We start from the raw sequence: 17,289 nt of genomic DNA on the forward strand, positions 1-17,289 counted from the left end.
CATCAGCAAGGGACAAGACCAGAATATGTGATAATGATTTGCCTCTGAGAGACTATCATATCATTTTCTAAGAGATTATCAAGAGAGCAGCAGTAATGGAAATAGTAACATAAACAGTCAATAATCAGTCAATATCTTCACATCATATACTGTAATAACCAATCATAGCCATCCTTTTTACTAACTGAATTGACCACACGCTGCCATTATCAACTAAAGCACTAGTAAAAGTGAAACACTAGTATTACTAGTAGTATATGTACTATATTATAATTGTATCATGTCATTTATGGATGAAGAAATGTGTGCATTAACCAGCATTTCCTCCTCTTCTTCGTCTTCTTCTTCTGTACTGAGTGACACGATGGTGACTAAATGAATGACATTAGACACCAGAGACAGCCCCTCAATGTCTGCACCCCCAATCTGACCTTGGACTCACTCAAGGGATAACGCCATGTGTCCCCTCAGCTGTGGAGTATTAAGAAAGAGAGGGGGGGGGGGCAGGAGAGAGAGGGCAGGACTGTGTGTGAGAGAGAGAGAGATAGAGAGAGAGAATCCTTGACCAGTGTTCTTTATGTTCAAAGACGTTATGCCCCTCAGAGACATTTGACTGACATCTCTTGTGTGTAAGACCTGTCCGCTCCTGGAGTTTGGGATGAGGGTAACAGTGGGTGTGATGGTTAATCTCGCACCCCAGTTGGTTTGATCCCTGCAACTGGTAAGAGATAGGGGCATGGTGCCTTCATGTCTCTGCCATCGACTGCGCTAAGCCTCTGGGCTTAAGGAGGAAAGTCCAGTATATGACTACTATTACAAAGTTTGAATGCTGGAAATAGTGTCAGAACAGGCTGGGTTACATCTCAGATGTTGCTCTAGGCCTGATCTGTATCACTCATCCTGTCTCAATGTCACGCGTGTGGGATGAGATACTCGGATGGGTGGGCAAAAGAAGGACAACCTAAAATATTGTATAAACCCACCCACCCTACCTTAACCTCATTGGACCTCACGCCCCACGTTAACCACCCATTAGCTGTGATTAGCATCAGATACAGAGTTTTTAGTGAATCCCGGGCAAAATATGTCCAAGGTTACAAAAACAGTTATTGATTTGAAATCCAGTGGACAGGTCTGCCTCACAGCACCCTCTGCTGCTTGCAGTAGTCATCTCCTCAGGAGAGTGGCCCTCTGAGTGTTTCCAAAAGCACAACTAGACATTATGCTGTTGGTGGCCAACAGCGGGTATATCCCATGAAAACTCAATGCCACCTTTGATCAGGCCCCTGAGACTCACATGAACGGCCTAGGGGGAGTAGCGAAAGAAAATCTCTTTTTGAGAAATGTAAATATAGTTACATGTTGTACGTGTCCTTTTAATATAAGAACACATTTCAAATATCATCATGATTGCACAAGCTGCTGAGGTACAGCGTTTTTTGTTTTGTGAGAATAGCGCCACCATGAGGATAAATTACTCAAAACTTCACAGGCCACCTTGATAGTATTACAACCATATTTGTCAATCACATCAGTCACATCATTTCCTGTTTACCATGAATTTCGCAAAATCGGGTTTGGCCTATCAATTATGAAGATTACACCTAGATGTTGGTCCCCAGATGCCACACAGCAAGTTTAAAATGGTGGAAAATCCAATATGGTGGACTTCATAGATCCTTATGGTAAATGTGTTGACCACAGTAAGCTGCATGTCAGGATATCATTTCTGTGAAATTAGCAGAAGATACACAATTTGAGCCCTGCAGGAAAGGTCATGGGTTCACAAAAATCAATAGGGTTCTTCCCCTGAATGTGCATCACAGAATTTGAAGTCTGTCATTTGGGAGATATAGGGAATGACAAGAATGAACAGGAATACAAACAAAACAACATTCCATTGGTAACGTTGGCAAGACCCTGTTAGGGGGAGGGGATAATAATGTCTGAGATGAACAAAAGCAACCTCTGAGCACTGTTTTATTCAAATCGTTTCATTAAAGGAAGGAACAAGGAGGAAATTGGAATAGGATCAGGAGAAAGTGGCAGGAAATACAACATACAAGAAAAAAAAATTATTTTTCTTCATTTTTTAAACTTTTCATATCAGCCAGACATGTAAAACAGAAATACAAACATAAAAAAATCCCATTTTCTCTTTTTGTCCGTAAATCACAATTTACAGTTTTACTCTTTGCCACCTAAACCTTTGAAACACACACACACTGCGTATTTGACCTCTATTAAAACCACGTGGCAACCACTATCTTACACATCCAATGAATGACACTTGGACTTGCTGTGTTGTTTATGAAAAATCCCTGTTCTCAAAGTACTTCATAGACAAAGGTCCATTCCTTAATCCTAAATGTATTAAACAGGAAGTGACATCCCGCGAGAGGTCTTCCTGTCATACAAAATAATAGTTTGTTTGACCTGCAGTAGCTTACAACAGAAGTACCAAAACTCTTCAAATCCAAACCGTTTTTAATATTTTGTTTTAAAGAGCACTACAATGTAACCCAAAATAACTGTAGTTTAAAGTCGTATTCCCTTGTCCTTTTCAAAGACATCTTCTTTACAGAGCTAAGAGGCCAGGGGTGATTTGTCTTGGGTCTGTCTAGAACACCATTCCAACGGTACAAGGCGTGGGAATGCACCAAATAAACTCATGTAGCTTGTGTTCCTTCCGTCTTTCAAGCACCTTATAAATCTGGAATCTTTAATTTGAGGAGGAGAAGAAGTTAGTCTTTTTACTTTGGAATCTCTAAAATGGAGCATCACAACAGAAAAACATGTCAACATGTAGGATAAAAAAAAAACACACACACACACAAAACACTGAGAATTGGAGCGATGACAAATAAAGATGAGGCAAAACGTAATGCTTCTTTGAGGACCAAGACGAGAGAAATATTTCATGCGAGACACAAAAGTTATTTTTACCAGCCTGCTCCTGAGCAACGGCTGTTCTGTTTTGAGTCCATTCTGGTGAGAAGGGCTGGACCCGCAAACCCCACCACACCAGCAGACAAAGATCCATGAGGTAGATCACCGGTCATACCGACCACTAGAGCAAAACGCTTCCTAAAAGACACCCATTCTAGGTTATGTAAAACGTCAGTGAAATTTCATAAAAGTACAGCTCTTGGTTGATGTCACCTATTGAAGTAAAAAAAAAAAAAAAAAAAACTTAGAAAGATGGAATAGCCTTTGCTGTGAGCTCATCGCTATTCTTCTCTTCTATGTATTGCAGTTGGACTCTTGTTGTCTTTATTGCTACCAGGAGATTAGTCAGTTAGTGAAGCACATCATGGATATTGTCGTGATTCGACACACATTGTGATCAACCAATTACAATATGATAACCTTTTTAAGCTACCTCAATATGATTGGTAGCGTAATGTTTAATGTGACATAAAGAAGGCACATTTTCCAATAATAAATTTGTTAATTTTCTAAGGTAATGGCTGTCTGTATCAGTTGTCGATTGAGTTGGAAGATGAAATTGATAATGCGACCAGCTGTTTCATGACAAGTGAGAAAACGAGAATGAAGCAACATCTATTGAAACGTCAGTGCAGGCAAGGTTTTTCATATCTCACAAACAAACTATATAAAAAAAAAAAAATTGAAGCTCTCCTCAGGGAAAAACAATATTTCAAAGTCATGCATGTTCAATATCACATCACACTGGGTGTCTTATGGCATCCGTTTGAGAATCCTTCGGGTGGTGGTGGGGAGGGGAGGGGGGGGGGGGGGTCGGGTTACATGATGCTCTTATCAAAATAAAACTTGTCATCTCATGATTAGCCAACTGTTTGAGTCCATTCACACTGTCCTCGCTCACTTTCCACCATAAACATTGGAGCTGTGCAAAGAGTTCATGGGTCAGGTCCAATCCGAGGAGGCCATGATGGCTCTCGCTGTAATGCCATCAGCAATAGCCCACATCATCCATTACGGCTCACGGGGGGGGGGGGGGGGGGGTGGGGGGGGGGGGTGGGGGGGGGGCGTGTGATCTGAAAACAACACACGATGATGAAGACTTCCATAACAGATTCATATTTGGTCATTGTCAGCAATATTAGATTCCATTTAATCTTTTGAACCGTTCAACTGGCCCCCATATTTACACTGTCAACATGTAAGTCAACATTGTTATACTTGATCAATAACGAGAGAGAGAGAGAGAGCGCTATATCGTGGTTATTGGCACCAGTCAATAAACAAGTAAGGGTTAATCAATGCATAGGTGTGTGTTAAACGGTTGACATGAAGGCGAAAGAAGAAACAGTGGACAGGAATTACAGTGCATGTGTAATTGCAAGAACAACTATACTTGCATAACACAGTAGTGCAAAACAATCCATGGTGTTTGATGTAAGCGCCCTGATGCCAGAGAGTGCACTCGGCTAAATGGCGTGTATGTAGCACATCCTATACCTGGTCAGAAACATTGTTGCAATCCTTGCCCCAGAGACATAACGGAGGTAGTAGTCTAATACACTATTGTTTATTAACACACTGACCGATTAACTAATAGGCTACTAGGTTATATATATATTTGCGCAAAGATTTGTCTGTCTGTGTACACACCCAGAGTTGTCTTTGCAATTCAACAATGAATGTACTTGAGGCTACGAGTCGCTTGACAGTGATACAGCTACCACACATATTTTACGTGGAAAAAAGTTATTTATTTGGGACCATGAGATGTCCGGCTAGCAAACCAGCTATGGCTTACAGTTTGGGTAAGCGGATGAATTTAGAACAGTGATTAATCTTGAGCCGAACTACATGTGCATTAAGTAAGGGATAATGTATAGCTACGAGGTCATTGTCGCAAAATTATTTACCGACACTGTGTTCTAAACGCAGTGAAGGTCAATTATTTTGTGACAATGACCGAGTATAGCTATACATTATCCCGCTTATTACAGGGCTTACTTTGTTTTGCCGGGGGGGACCATTCGTAATTTTAATCGAAATTAATGTTAAAATCCTCAACACTGTAACTGTAGGCCATTGTGGATGTAACGTATGCAGTCGTTTTGAAAAGTAGGCTATACAAACAACAGAATCTTTCCCCGTTGCCCCTAACAGCGGTCAATATTGCTCGTTGCCCCTAACAGCAGTGAATTATCGAGAAATATTTGACCGCTGTTAGGGGCAACGCAGCGCTATTGACCAATCACAATCAAGCATTTTGGCGAATTTTTAAACGCCATGTAATAAGCGGTTTTAACACACACCTGTCAGCCAATCAGAAAAGAGTATTCATCCAGGCCATGGTATAAACCACCATGACCTCGAGTATGTTACTGCTTTTATACAATACATTTTTCTTTTTCTTTTTTTTTACAGAATCCTTTCAAATATAAGGTTAAGCTTTATTTTGGTCCTGTGTTGCTAAGCAGTGTAAGATACCAGTTCCTATAGGGCGGCTAGAAGCACTTACGGAACTAAATGTCATATATTAAGTGATAACAGTCAACATGCTGATATTATGGCTATGCCATGTCCAGCAGAAGACCACAGATGACCCACAAGCACTAACACGTTTCTTTCAAGGTGAATTACAATGGGTGAATTGGACCGTTGAGAAAAATAACCAAGTAAGTACACTTCAGTTTACTATCTTTAGATAGTACATCTGTATTCCTGTGGGTTTTTCTCTGCACACACCAATTACTACAGCAATACTATAGTGAATGAATTGTATGGGTGAAGACATCATTAATCTGAAAATGTATAACGGAAGTGTATGGTTCTTTTCAGATAACAGAATGTGGCCCATGTGTACCTATGATTACTGTAACATAATATGGCCCATGTGTACCTATGATTACTGTAAGACTATGTGGCCCATGTGTACCTATTAGGGGTGTAACGGTACACAGAAGCCACGGTTCTGTACGTACCTCGGTATTGGGGTCACGGTTCGGTACGATTTCGGTACAACAGAAAAAGAAATTATTATTTAATTTATAAATTTTTTTATAATTATTATTATACTTTTTTTTTATAATTATTTATAATTATTATTATATATTTATGATTATTATTATTATTATTATTATTATTATTATTATTATTATTATTATTATTATTATTATTATTATTATTATTATTATTATTATTATTATTATTATTATTATTATTATTATTATTAAATAGAATAATTATGTATAGGGTGGTAGTCAGTGATACTGGTGTCATTCTGTGTTCAGGCATCCACTGAATAAATTAATTGCCTACTGTCCCTTTAACAACTTATCCTTGCTAAGTTTCAGTTTCACTTCTAGAGATAATTTTATTTCACAAGACTGAATACTAGAGAACAGATGACATGTTACAACAATGGCAGAGGATTATTTGGATTTAAACACAGTAGCAGTTCAACTGGAGAGGAGCTCAGTATGTAAGTTTCTTTTTTTAATTTGATCAGCTCTGCCTGAGAGTCCGGCGGGGGAGAATGTTGGTGTGTGTGTTGGCGACGCGTGTGTGTGTCTTTCCATTGGTTTAATTTGCTTCATCTGAAGTCGGACTCGGTGTGCCGCGCGCTGTTTTCACACGGACACGGAACCCGCGAGTGCCTGCATGCGCGACTGGTGTGTGTGTGTGTGCGCTGTGAGGCGTATTCTTCGTATGGCTGCACGTACCGCACCTTGACGGCCGTACCGTAAATTCGCGGGACGAATACACGTACCGTTACACCCCTACTCCCTAGTACCTATTATTACTGTAATGTGGCCCATTTGTACCTATGATTACTGTAACAGAATGTGGCCCATGTGTACCTATGATTACTGTAAGACTATGTGGCCCATGTGTACCTATTATTACTGTGACTATGTGGCCCATGTGGCCACCGGGCCTACTCCTACCTGGATGAGCCGGGGAGTTATGTGAGGATTGTGTTTTTTGATTTTTCGAGCGCTTTTAATACTATTCAACCTCCCATACTTGAAGACAAGCTCAGGAAGATGGGGGTGGATCCCTCCTTCACTTCCTGGATCACAGATTACCTGACAGACCGACCACAGTTTGTCAGAATGGGCAACTGTGTCTCGGAGACAGTGGTCAGCAGCACTGGGGCTCCACAGGGGACTGTTCTCGCTCCGTTCCTGTTCACCCTCTACACGGCAGACTTCAACTACAACTCTGAGTCTTGCCACGTCCAAAAATACTCGGACGACACAGCGATTGTGGCGTGTGTGAGGAAGGGACAGGAGGGAGAGTACAGGGACCAGGTGGGAGCCTTCAGCGACTGGAGCGAACGGAACGGCCTTCTCCTGAATGCAACAAAGACCAAGGAGATGATACTGGATTTCCGCAGGTCGAAACCACCTCTGCAACCAGTCAGCATACGGGGAAACAACATTGCGACGGTGCAGACATACAAATATTTAGGCGTGCACCTAGACGATAAGCTGGCCTGGGCTGCAAACGCGGAAGCGCTCTACAAGAAAGGACAGAGCCGGCTGTTCTTCCTTAGGAGGCTCAGGTCTTTTAATGTGTGTGGGGAAATGTTGTTCATGTTCTATCAGGCAGTGGTGTCAAGTGTGCTCCTCTACGCCGCTGTCTGTTGGGGTGGTAATACCACGGCCAGGGATGCCAGGCGGCTGGATAAGCTGGTCAAGAAGGCTGGCTCAGTGGTGGGGAGGAGACTGGACCCACTGGGGACCGTGGTGGAGAGCCGCACGCAGAGCAAGCTGCTGGCCATCATGGGCAATACCAACCACCCTCTCCACCACACCCTGGTGGGGCAGAGCAGCAGTCGCAGCGGACGGCTCATCTCCCTGCACTCACGGACTGAGCGGCACAGGAGGTCCTTTGTCCCCACAGCCATCAGACTGTACAACAGCGCAATATAGTGCGGGGGACCTGACCTCTGACCCACACACCTGTTTTTACACCTGTTTTTACACCTGTTTTTATACACTGTTTTATACACCTGCTTTTATCTAATCACGCTCCTATTAATATTGATGGATATGATTTAATTGAATTTTATCATGTGCTTATTTTTTATTCATGATGCAGACATAACGTGTAATAACTGAATGAGAACGGTCAATGTCTGTATAATGTGTGAGCTGCGAGATACCCTGAATTTCCCCAAGGGGATTAATAAAGTATCTATCTATCTATCTATCTATCTATCTATCTATCTATCTATCTATCTATCTATCTATCTATCTATCTATCTATCTATCTATCTATCTATCTATCTATCTATCTATCTATCTATCTATCTATCTATCTATCTATCTATCTACCTATGATTACTGTAAAACTATGTGGCCCATGTGTACCTATGATTACTGTAAGACTATGTGGCCCATGTGTACCTATGATTACTGTAAGACTATGTGGCCCATGTGTACCTATGATTACTGTAACAGAATGTGGCCCATGTTTACCTATGATTACTGTAACAGAATGTGGCCCATGTGTACCTATGATTACTGTAAGACTATGTGGCCCATGTGTACCTATTATTACTGTAATGTGGCCCATGTGTACCTATGATTACTGTAAGACTATGTGGCCCATGTGTACCTATGATTACTGTAAGACTGTGGCCCATGTGTACCTATTATTACTGTAACATAATGTGGAACCATGTGTACCTATGATTACTTTAACAGAATGTGGCCCATGTATACCTATAATTACTTGCTCTGTTAACTGTAAGGGGATGAATGAGTGATGTGTACCTATGATTACTTGCTCTGTTGACTGTAGGGGGATGAGTTGTTGGATGAGTCCACCTGTTGCTGTGTGCCATTGTCCTGAAGATTAAAACACCATCTTTAATTTACAGGTCATCAACAGATATCCACATAGTTTACAATATGGCAATGAATACATCAGAACGTGAATAACACATAAATAAAACTTCATGATTGAAAGTGTGCTGGACTGTGATGACAGGTAATTTTACAATTAGAAATTAATAACATTTATATCCATAAATGGATATGGAAGACTGTATCATACTGAAATATGTATGGTGGGGTGTATTGTTAAGTTGAATGTATGGCACAGAGGTCAAGCATACTTACAGATGTGGTTTGCATGTGGGCGTACTGAGGCACGTATGCTCCTTGCACAGCCGGGTTAGCTGTAATGAACTGTTCAATTGTAGAGGGGAATTAGAACAAATCTAATATATCACCTACTGTATTCAATTATATTTGATGAACTCATTTTAGAATAAAATCAGTCCTGTTGTCTTTCCATCTGAGCCACATTCAAAGCATACAGTGTGACCTATTCATAGTGTTTCATCGCAGTCATCTTGGTAGGCAAACAACAGGTCGTCATACTCAAGGGATTGGCACTAAATGACAACCGCAAGCTATAGCATTGTGCCATATTGGTAGGCATGACATAACATGAAAATACTATGAATAGTATGGTCAGTACAGGTTGATACAGACTGTTTGATATATTATATATATTTTATCCAATGTTTATTTAAACTCAAAAGGCAATGTTTCCCTCATTTACATTCATGTCGAGTGTGAAAATAAGCATAAATAAAGCATATAAAGTCACACAGCATATACAATCATAACAATAAGACATTGTATGGCTTGTACAATGACATTGTAAGCCTATTGTATGGCTTTGTTTTGTGTCGTGACACACCGTGTTGATGGCATTATGTTCGTCGTTTGTCACTCTCAACTACAGTATAGGCAGTTTTACTGGAATTGTGTTGCTAGGGAACAGCTTGGACTCATGTTGTTTTATTCTTGATATTAGCACACAGTGCAACAGGAAGTCAACCTGGGTCCATTTAGGATGTTTATGTTGTCAAGTAGGGAAACCGTCTATATTCAATATGGCGTGTGATGACAGAATATATCCCAGAATTCTCCTCACCGTTCCACTGTTGCCCAGTGACAGATGGCCCATCTGCTGAGTAATCATGGCTGTGGGGTGCAGTGGCATGGAGGGGTCCACAGAGGGAGACATCGCAGCAGCCTGCAGTGAGGAGAACAGTGTTGGTTTCTCATATTCATCATCATATTTAGAGGATGGCTTGCATTCAAAGTGAGTTAACATTACAGTTTGAATAGACAATAAGTGCCATTCAAATAACACATGGCCTACAGACAAACAGACACACCAATATGGCATGGTCACTCCACTATTCAGGAAGCAAATAAAATGTATATTTTCCGGTAGAGAGCCTCGACAGTTTGCTTATATATGCACCCAATAAAGGAAGCTTTTGTAGCACAAATGCTGCGTGATGATGTGCTTGTCTGAGGCAGACATGGAAAAGTATATCTGGTCCTTGTTGGTCATAAGAGGATAGACAGGCAAGAAAATATAGAACCATCAGATTCGCTCCATTTTCCGCGGTAGTGGTCTATTCCTCTAAACACAATGCCTTTAGGGAATATACCATTTCCTAGTAAAAAGCGGGGGAGGGGGGAATCCAACATAGACACTTGTTCTACTGGAAACCATCTGTTGGGAGAGTAAAACAGGCCGAGAGTCATAAGACTGTCTCTGCTCAAGGCATTTCCTGTTGGATTCTGAGAAGGAGGAGGGGGAGGGGGAGAAGGAGGAGGGGCAAGAGGCCAGAGGCTGTATGTCATTTTAGTTGTTCCCTCACACTCTCTTTCTGTCTCTCTCTTTCTCTTTCTCTGTTGCTCTTTCTTTCTTTCTTTCTTTCGTTCGTTCTTTCTCTCTCTGCTGTCTCTCTATGTCTCTCTCACAAACAGGCATGCAAACAAACATAGGCACGCGCGTACGTATGTACGCACGCACACACACACATGTATGCAGACATGCACACATACTCACGCACGCACGCGCGCGCACGCACACACACACCCTCACACACACACACACACACACACACACACACACACACACACACACACACACACACACACACACACACACACACACACCCTCACACACACACACACACACACACACACACACACACACACACACACACACACACACACAATATCCCAGAACTCAGCTCAGCACTGTGCTATTCCCACAAAGTGTAAGTTTTAGTTTAGAAGCTGTTGGTTTAACTGTGTCAGCAGAACAAGCTGCCAGCCTGGAGCTTTAGCCGCGTCAGTAGCATCAGAGTCTCCCCCGCAAAAAGTGTTAGGCAAGTGGCAAGTGTCTTTTGACAGGAGGCCCAACGAGGGCCCAACGGGGGGCCCGGTGTGGAGCGGTAGCACACTGATGTAGGACTCTGTGGTTTCTGTGAGAATGGAATGATGGAATTGAGGATGAGTCAGTGAGTGAAAGGCCGGTTATGTCATCTAGTAAATAAAACAGCTGACTAACCTCACAGTTGTGATGGTTGTTAAGCGGCATGTGTCATAACATCATTCCACGCACAGTAACATTAGCTGTCTCGTACGTTCATCCTCAAGTCAGACGAGACAGAAGTCAGACGAGAGGTGAAGGACATGGATCTCAGACCCGCTGTCACCTGTAGTGCGTTCATGTTGTAACCGATAGCTGTCGCTGGGTGAACTGTCCAAAGCCGCTCTGCTTTAGTAACTCACTTTAGCGAAAGTCTGTCTGTTTACTGGGGCGCTGCCATGATGAATCCAATGCGACTTGGGAATGAAAATAACACATTTTACGTTCTAATCAAGATGTCAGCCCCCAGGAAACAGACATAACCTACTCTCCAGTTTGAGGAGTTAGACCATTTCTGTGATATGAAGCAAGCAAAGTGTAGTGTACATATACAGCTGTGATATGAAGCAAGTAAAGCATGGCAGTACATATACAGCTGGGATATGAAGAAAGCAAAGTGTAGCAGTACATATACAGCTGTGATATGAAGCAAGTAAAGCATGGCAGTACATATACAGCTGGGATATGAAGCTAGCAAAGTGTAGCAGTACATATACAGCTGGGATATGAAGCTAGCAAAGTGTAGCAGTACATATACAGCTGGGATATGAAGAAAGCAAAGTGTAGCAGTACATATACAGCTGTGATATGAAGCAAGCAAAGCATGGCAGTACATATACAGCTGTGATATGAAGCTAGCAAAGTGTAGCAGTACATATACAGCTGGAATATTAAGCTAGCAAAGTGTAGCAGTACATATACAGCTGGAATATTAAGCTAGCAAAGTGTAGCAGTACATATACAGCTGTGATATGAAGCAATCAAAGCATGGCAGTACATATACAGCTGGAATATTAAGCTAGCAAAGTGTAGCAGTACATATACAGCTGGAATATTAAGCTAGCAAAGTGTAGCAGTACATATACAGCTGGAATATTAAGCTAGCAAAGTGTAGCAGTACATATACAGCTGTGATATGAAGCTAGCAAAGTGTAGCAGTACATATACAGCTGGAATATTAAGCTAGCAAAGTGTAGCAGTACATATACAGCTGTGATATGAAGCAATCAAAGCATGGCAGTACATATACAGCTGTGATATGAAGCTAGCAAAGTGTAGCAGTACATATACAGCTGGAATATTAAGCTAGCAAAGTGTAGCAGTACATATACAGCTGTGATATGAAGCTAGCAAAGTGTAGCAGTACATATACAGCTGGAATATTAAGCTAGCAAAGTGTAGCAGTACATATACAGCTGTGATATGAAGCAATCAAAGCATGGCAGTACATATACAGCTGTGATATGAAGCTAGCAAAGTGTAGCAGTACATATACAGCTGGAATATTAAGCTAGCAAAGTGTAGCAGTACATATACAGCTGGGATATGAAGCTAGCAAAGTGTAGCAGTACATATACAGCTGTGATATGAAGCTAGCAAAGTGTAGCAGTACATATACAGCTGGGATATGAAGCTAGCAAGGTGTAGCAGTACATATACAGCTGGGATATGAAGCTAGCAAAGTGTAGCAGTACATATACAGCTGGGATATGAAGCTAGCAAGGTGTAGCAGTACAGGGAGCATGTCTATGTTCCCCGGGTCCTATGTTCCCCGGGTTCTATGTTCCCCGCTTTGATTGATTGATAGATTGAAAATTTTAGACCACCAGCCCTGATTCCAAACTCTAACCTTAACCAGTTCGAACGAGGGCCTAAGCTTAACCGTTCGAAACAAGGTGGACATTAATAATTAATAAAATAATAAAAATGTATAAAATGTTCAATCTATTAATCAATCAAAGCGGGGAACATAGAACCCGGGGAACATAGGACCCGGGGAACATAGGGATGATCCCGCAGTACATATACAGCTGTGATATTAAGCTAGCAAAGTGTAGCAGTACATATACAGCTGGAATATTAAGCTAGCAAAGTGTAGCAGTGCATATACAGCTGGGATATGAAGCTAGAAACGTGTAGCAGTACAGCTGGGATATGAAGCTAGCAAAGTGTAGCAGTACATACAGCTATGATATGAAGCTAGCAAAGTGTAGCAGTACATATACAGCTGGGATATGAAGCAAAGTGTAGCAGTACATATACAGCTGGGATATGAAGCAAAGTGTAGCAGTACATACAGCTGGGATATGAAGCAAAGTGTAGCAGTACATATACAGCTGGGATATGAAGCAAAGTGTAGCAGTACATATACAGCTGGGATATGAAGCTAGCAAAGTGTAGCAGTACATACAGCTGGGATATGAAGCTAGCAAAGTGTAGCAGTACATATACAGCTGGGATATGAAGCTAGCAAAGTGTAGCAGTACATATACAGCTGGGATATGAAGCAAAGTGTAGCAGTACATATACAGCTATGATATGAAGCTAGCAAAGCGTAGCAGTACATATACAGCTGGGATATGAAGCAAAGTGTAGCAGTACATATACAGCTATGATATGAAGCTAGCAAAGCGTAGCAGTACATACAGCTGGGATATGAAGCTAGCAAAGTGTAGCAGTACATATACAGCTGGGATATGAAGCAAAGTGTAGCAGTACACATACAGCTGGGATATGAAGCTAGCAAAGTGTAGCAGTACATACAGCTGTGATATGAAGCAAAGTGTAGCAGTACATATACAGCTGGGATATGAAGCAAAGTGTAGCAGTACATATACAGCTGTGATATGAAGCTAGCAAAGTGTAGCAGTACATATAAAGCTGGGATATGAAGCTAGCAAAGTGTAACAGTACATATGCAGCTGGGATATGAAGCAAAGTGTAGCAGTATATATACAGCTGGGATATGAAGCAAAGTGTAGCAGTACATATACAGCTGGGATATGAAGCAAAGTGTAGCAGTACATATACATCTGGGATATGAAGCTAGCAAAGTGTAACAGTACATATGCAGCTGGGATATGAAGCAAAGTGTAGCAGTATATATACAGCTGGGATATGAAGCAAAGTGTAGCAGTACATATACAGCTGGGATATGAAGCAAAGTGTAGCAGTACATATACAGCTGGGATATGAAGCAAAGTGTAGCAGTACATATACATCTGGGATATGAAGCTAGCAAAGTGTAACAGTACATATGCAGCTGGGATATGAAGCAAAGTGTAGCAGTATATATACAGCTGGGATATGAAGCAAAGTGTAGCAGTACATATACAGCTGGGATATGAAGCAAAGTGTAGCAATACATATACAGCTGGGATATGAAGCTAGCAAAGTGTAGCAGTACATACAGCTGGGATATGAAGCAAAGTGTAGCAATACATATACAGCTATGATATGAAGCTAGCAAAGCGTAGCAGTACATACAGCTGGGATATGAAGCTAGCGAAGTTTAGCAGTACATATACAGCTGGGATATGAAGCTAGCAAAGTTTAGCAGTACATATACAGCTGGGATATGAAGCTAGCAAAGTGCAGCAGTACATATACAGCTGGGATATGAAGCTAGCAAAGTTTAGCAGTACATATACAGCTGGGATATGAAGCAAAGTGTAGCAGTACATATACAGCTGGGATATGAAGCTAGCAAAGTGTAGCAGTACATATACAGCTGGGATATGAAGCTAGCAAAATGTATCAGTATATATACAGCTGGGATATGAAGCTAGCAAAGTTTAGCAGTACATATACAGCTGGGATATGAAGCTAGCAAAGTGTAGCAGTACATATACAGCTATGATATGAAGCTAGCAAAGTGTAGCAGTACATATACAGCTGGGATATGAAGCAAAGTGTAGCAGTACATATACAGCTGGGATATGAAGCAAAGTGTAGCAGTACATATACAGCTGGGATATGAAGCTAGCAAAGTGTAGCAGTACATATACAGCTGGGATATGAAGCTAGCAAAGTGTAGCAGTACATACAGCTGGGATATGAAGCAAAGTGTAGCAGTACATATACAGCTGGGATATGAAGCAAAGTGTAGCAATACATATACAGCTGTGATATGAAGCTAGCAAAGTGTAGCAGTACATATACAGCTGGGATATGAAGCTAGCAAAGGGTAGCAGTACATACAGCTGGGATATGAAGCTAGCAACGTGTAGCAGTATATATACAGCTGGGATATGAAGCAAAGTGTAGCAGTACATATACAGCTGGGATATGAAGCTAGCAAAGTGTAGCAGTACATATACAGCTGGGATATGAAGCAAAGTGTAGCAGTACATATACAGCTGGGATATGAAGCAAAGTGTAGCAGTACATATACAGCTATGATATGAAGCTAGCAAAGTGTAGCAGTACATATACAGCTGGGATATGAAGCTAGCAAAGTGTAGCAGTACATATACAGCTGTGATATGAAGCTAGCAAAGTGTAGCAGTACATATACAGCTGGGATATGAAGCAAAGTGTAGCAGTACATACAGCTGGGATATGAAGCAAAGTGTAGCAGTACATACAGCTGGGATATGAAGCAAAGTGTAGCAATACATATACAGCTGGGATATGAAGCTAGCAAAGTGTAGCAGTACATACAGCTGGGATATGAAGCAAAGTGTAGCAATACATATACAGCTATGATATGAAGCTAGCAAAGCGTAGCAGTACATACAGCTGGGATATGAAGCTAGCAAAGTTTAGCAGTACATATACAGCTGGGATATGAAGCAAAGTGTAGCAGTACATATACAGCTGGGATATGAAGCTAGCAACGTGTAGCAGTACATATACAGCTGGGATATGAAGCTAGCAAAGTGTAGCAGTACATATACAGCTGGGATATGAAGCTAGCAAAGTGTAGCAGTACATATACAGCTATGATATGAAGCTAGCAAAGCGTAGCAGTACATACAGCTGGGATATGACGCAAAGTGTAGCAGTACATATACAGCTATGATATGAAGCTAGCAAAGTGTAGCAGTACATATACAGCTGGGATATGAAGCAAAGTGTAGCAGTACATATACAGCTGGGATATGAAGCTAGCAAAGTGTAGCAGTACATATACAGCTGGGATATGAAGCAAAGTGTAGCAGTACATATACAGCTGGGATATGAAGCAAAGTGTAGCAATACATATACAGCTATGATATGAAGCTAGCAAAGGGTAGCAGTACATACAGCTGGGATATGAAGCAAAGTGTAGCAATACATATACAGCTATGATATGAAGCTAGCAAAGTGTAGCAGTACATACAGCTGGGATATGAAGCAAAGTGTAGCAGTACATATACAGCTGGGATATGAAGCAAAGTGTAGCAATACATATACAGCTATGATATGAAGCTAGCAAAGGGTAGCAGTACATACAGCTGGGATATGAAGCAAAGTGTAGCAATACATATACAGCTATGATATGAAGCTAGCAACGTGTAGCAGTACATATACAGCTGGGATATGAAGCAAAGTGTAGCAGTACATATACAGCTAGGATATGAAGCAAAGTGTAGCAGTACATATACAGCTGGGATATGAAGCTAGCAAAGTATAGCAGTACATATACAGCTGTGATATGAAGCTAGCAAAGTGTAGCAGTACATACAGCTGGGATATGAAGCAAAGTGTAGCAGTACATACAGCTGGGATATGAAGCAAAGTGTAGCAGTACATATACAGCTATGATATGAAGCTAGCAAAGCGTAGCAGTACATACAGCTGGGATATGAAGCTAGCAAAGTGTAGCAGTACATATACAGCTGGGATATGAAGCAAAGTGTAGCAGTACATATACAGCTATGATATGAAGCTAGCAAAGCGTAGCAGTACATACAGCTGGGATATGAAGCTAGCAAAGTTTAGCAGTACATATACAGCTGGGATATGAAGCAAAGTGTAGCAGTACATATACAGCTGGGATATGAAGCTAGCAACGTGTAGCAGTACATATACAGCTGGGATATGAAGCTAGCAAAGTGTAGCAGTACATATACAGCTGGGATATGAAGCTAGCAAAGTGTAGCA

The 17,289-nt window shown here is 41.3% G+C and overlaps 1 protein-coding gene across 4 annotated transcripts in view; it reads right to left on the bottom strand.

The window, feature by feature from the left end:
- Positions 1–336: 336 nt before the first annotated feature.
- The window catches only part of rbms1a (RNA binding motif, single stranded interacting protein 1a), a 36,220-nt gene continuing 19,267 nt past the window's right edge, over positions 337–17,289 (bottom strand). For 3 of the 4 annotated variants that reach the window (XM_084337700.1, XM_084337697.1, XM_084337699.1), the window contains exons 11-14: positions 9,901–10,002; positions 9,075–9,143; positions 8,727–8,801; positions 1,964–4,022 (exon numbers count right to left, since the gene is read on the bottom strand). In XM_084337700.1, the coding sequence (XP_084193826.1) occupies positions 8,733–8,801; positions 9,075–9,143; positions 9,901–10,002 (240 nt within the window). In that variant the 3' untranslated portion in view covers positions 1,964–4,022; positions 8,727–8,732. Of the gene's footprint in view, positions 472–1,963; positions 4,023–8,726; positions 8,802–9,074; positions 9,144–9,900; positions 10,003–17,289 lie in introns of those variants that run through there. The other variant, XM_084337698.1, reaches the window with a different exon arrangement.

Source organism: Notolepis coatsorum, assembly GCF_963971535.1.
Source record: "Notolepis coatsorum genome assembly, chromosome: 20".
In the NCBI taxonomy this organism is placed as follows: Eukaryota; Metazoa; Chordata; class Actinopteri; order Aulopiformes; family Paralepididae; genus Notolepis; species Notolepis coatsorum.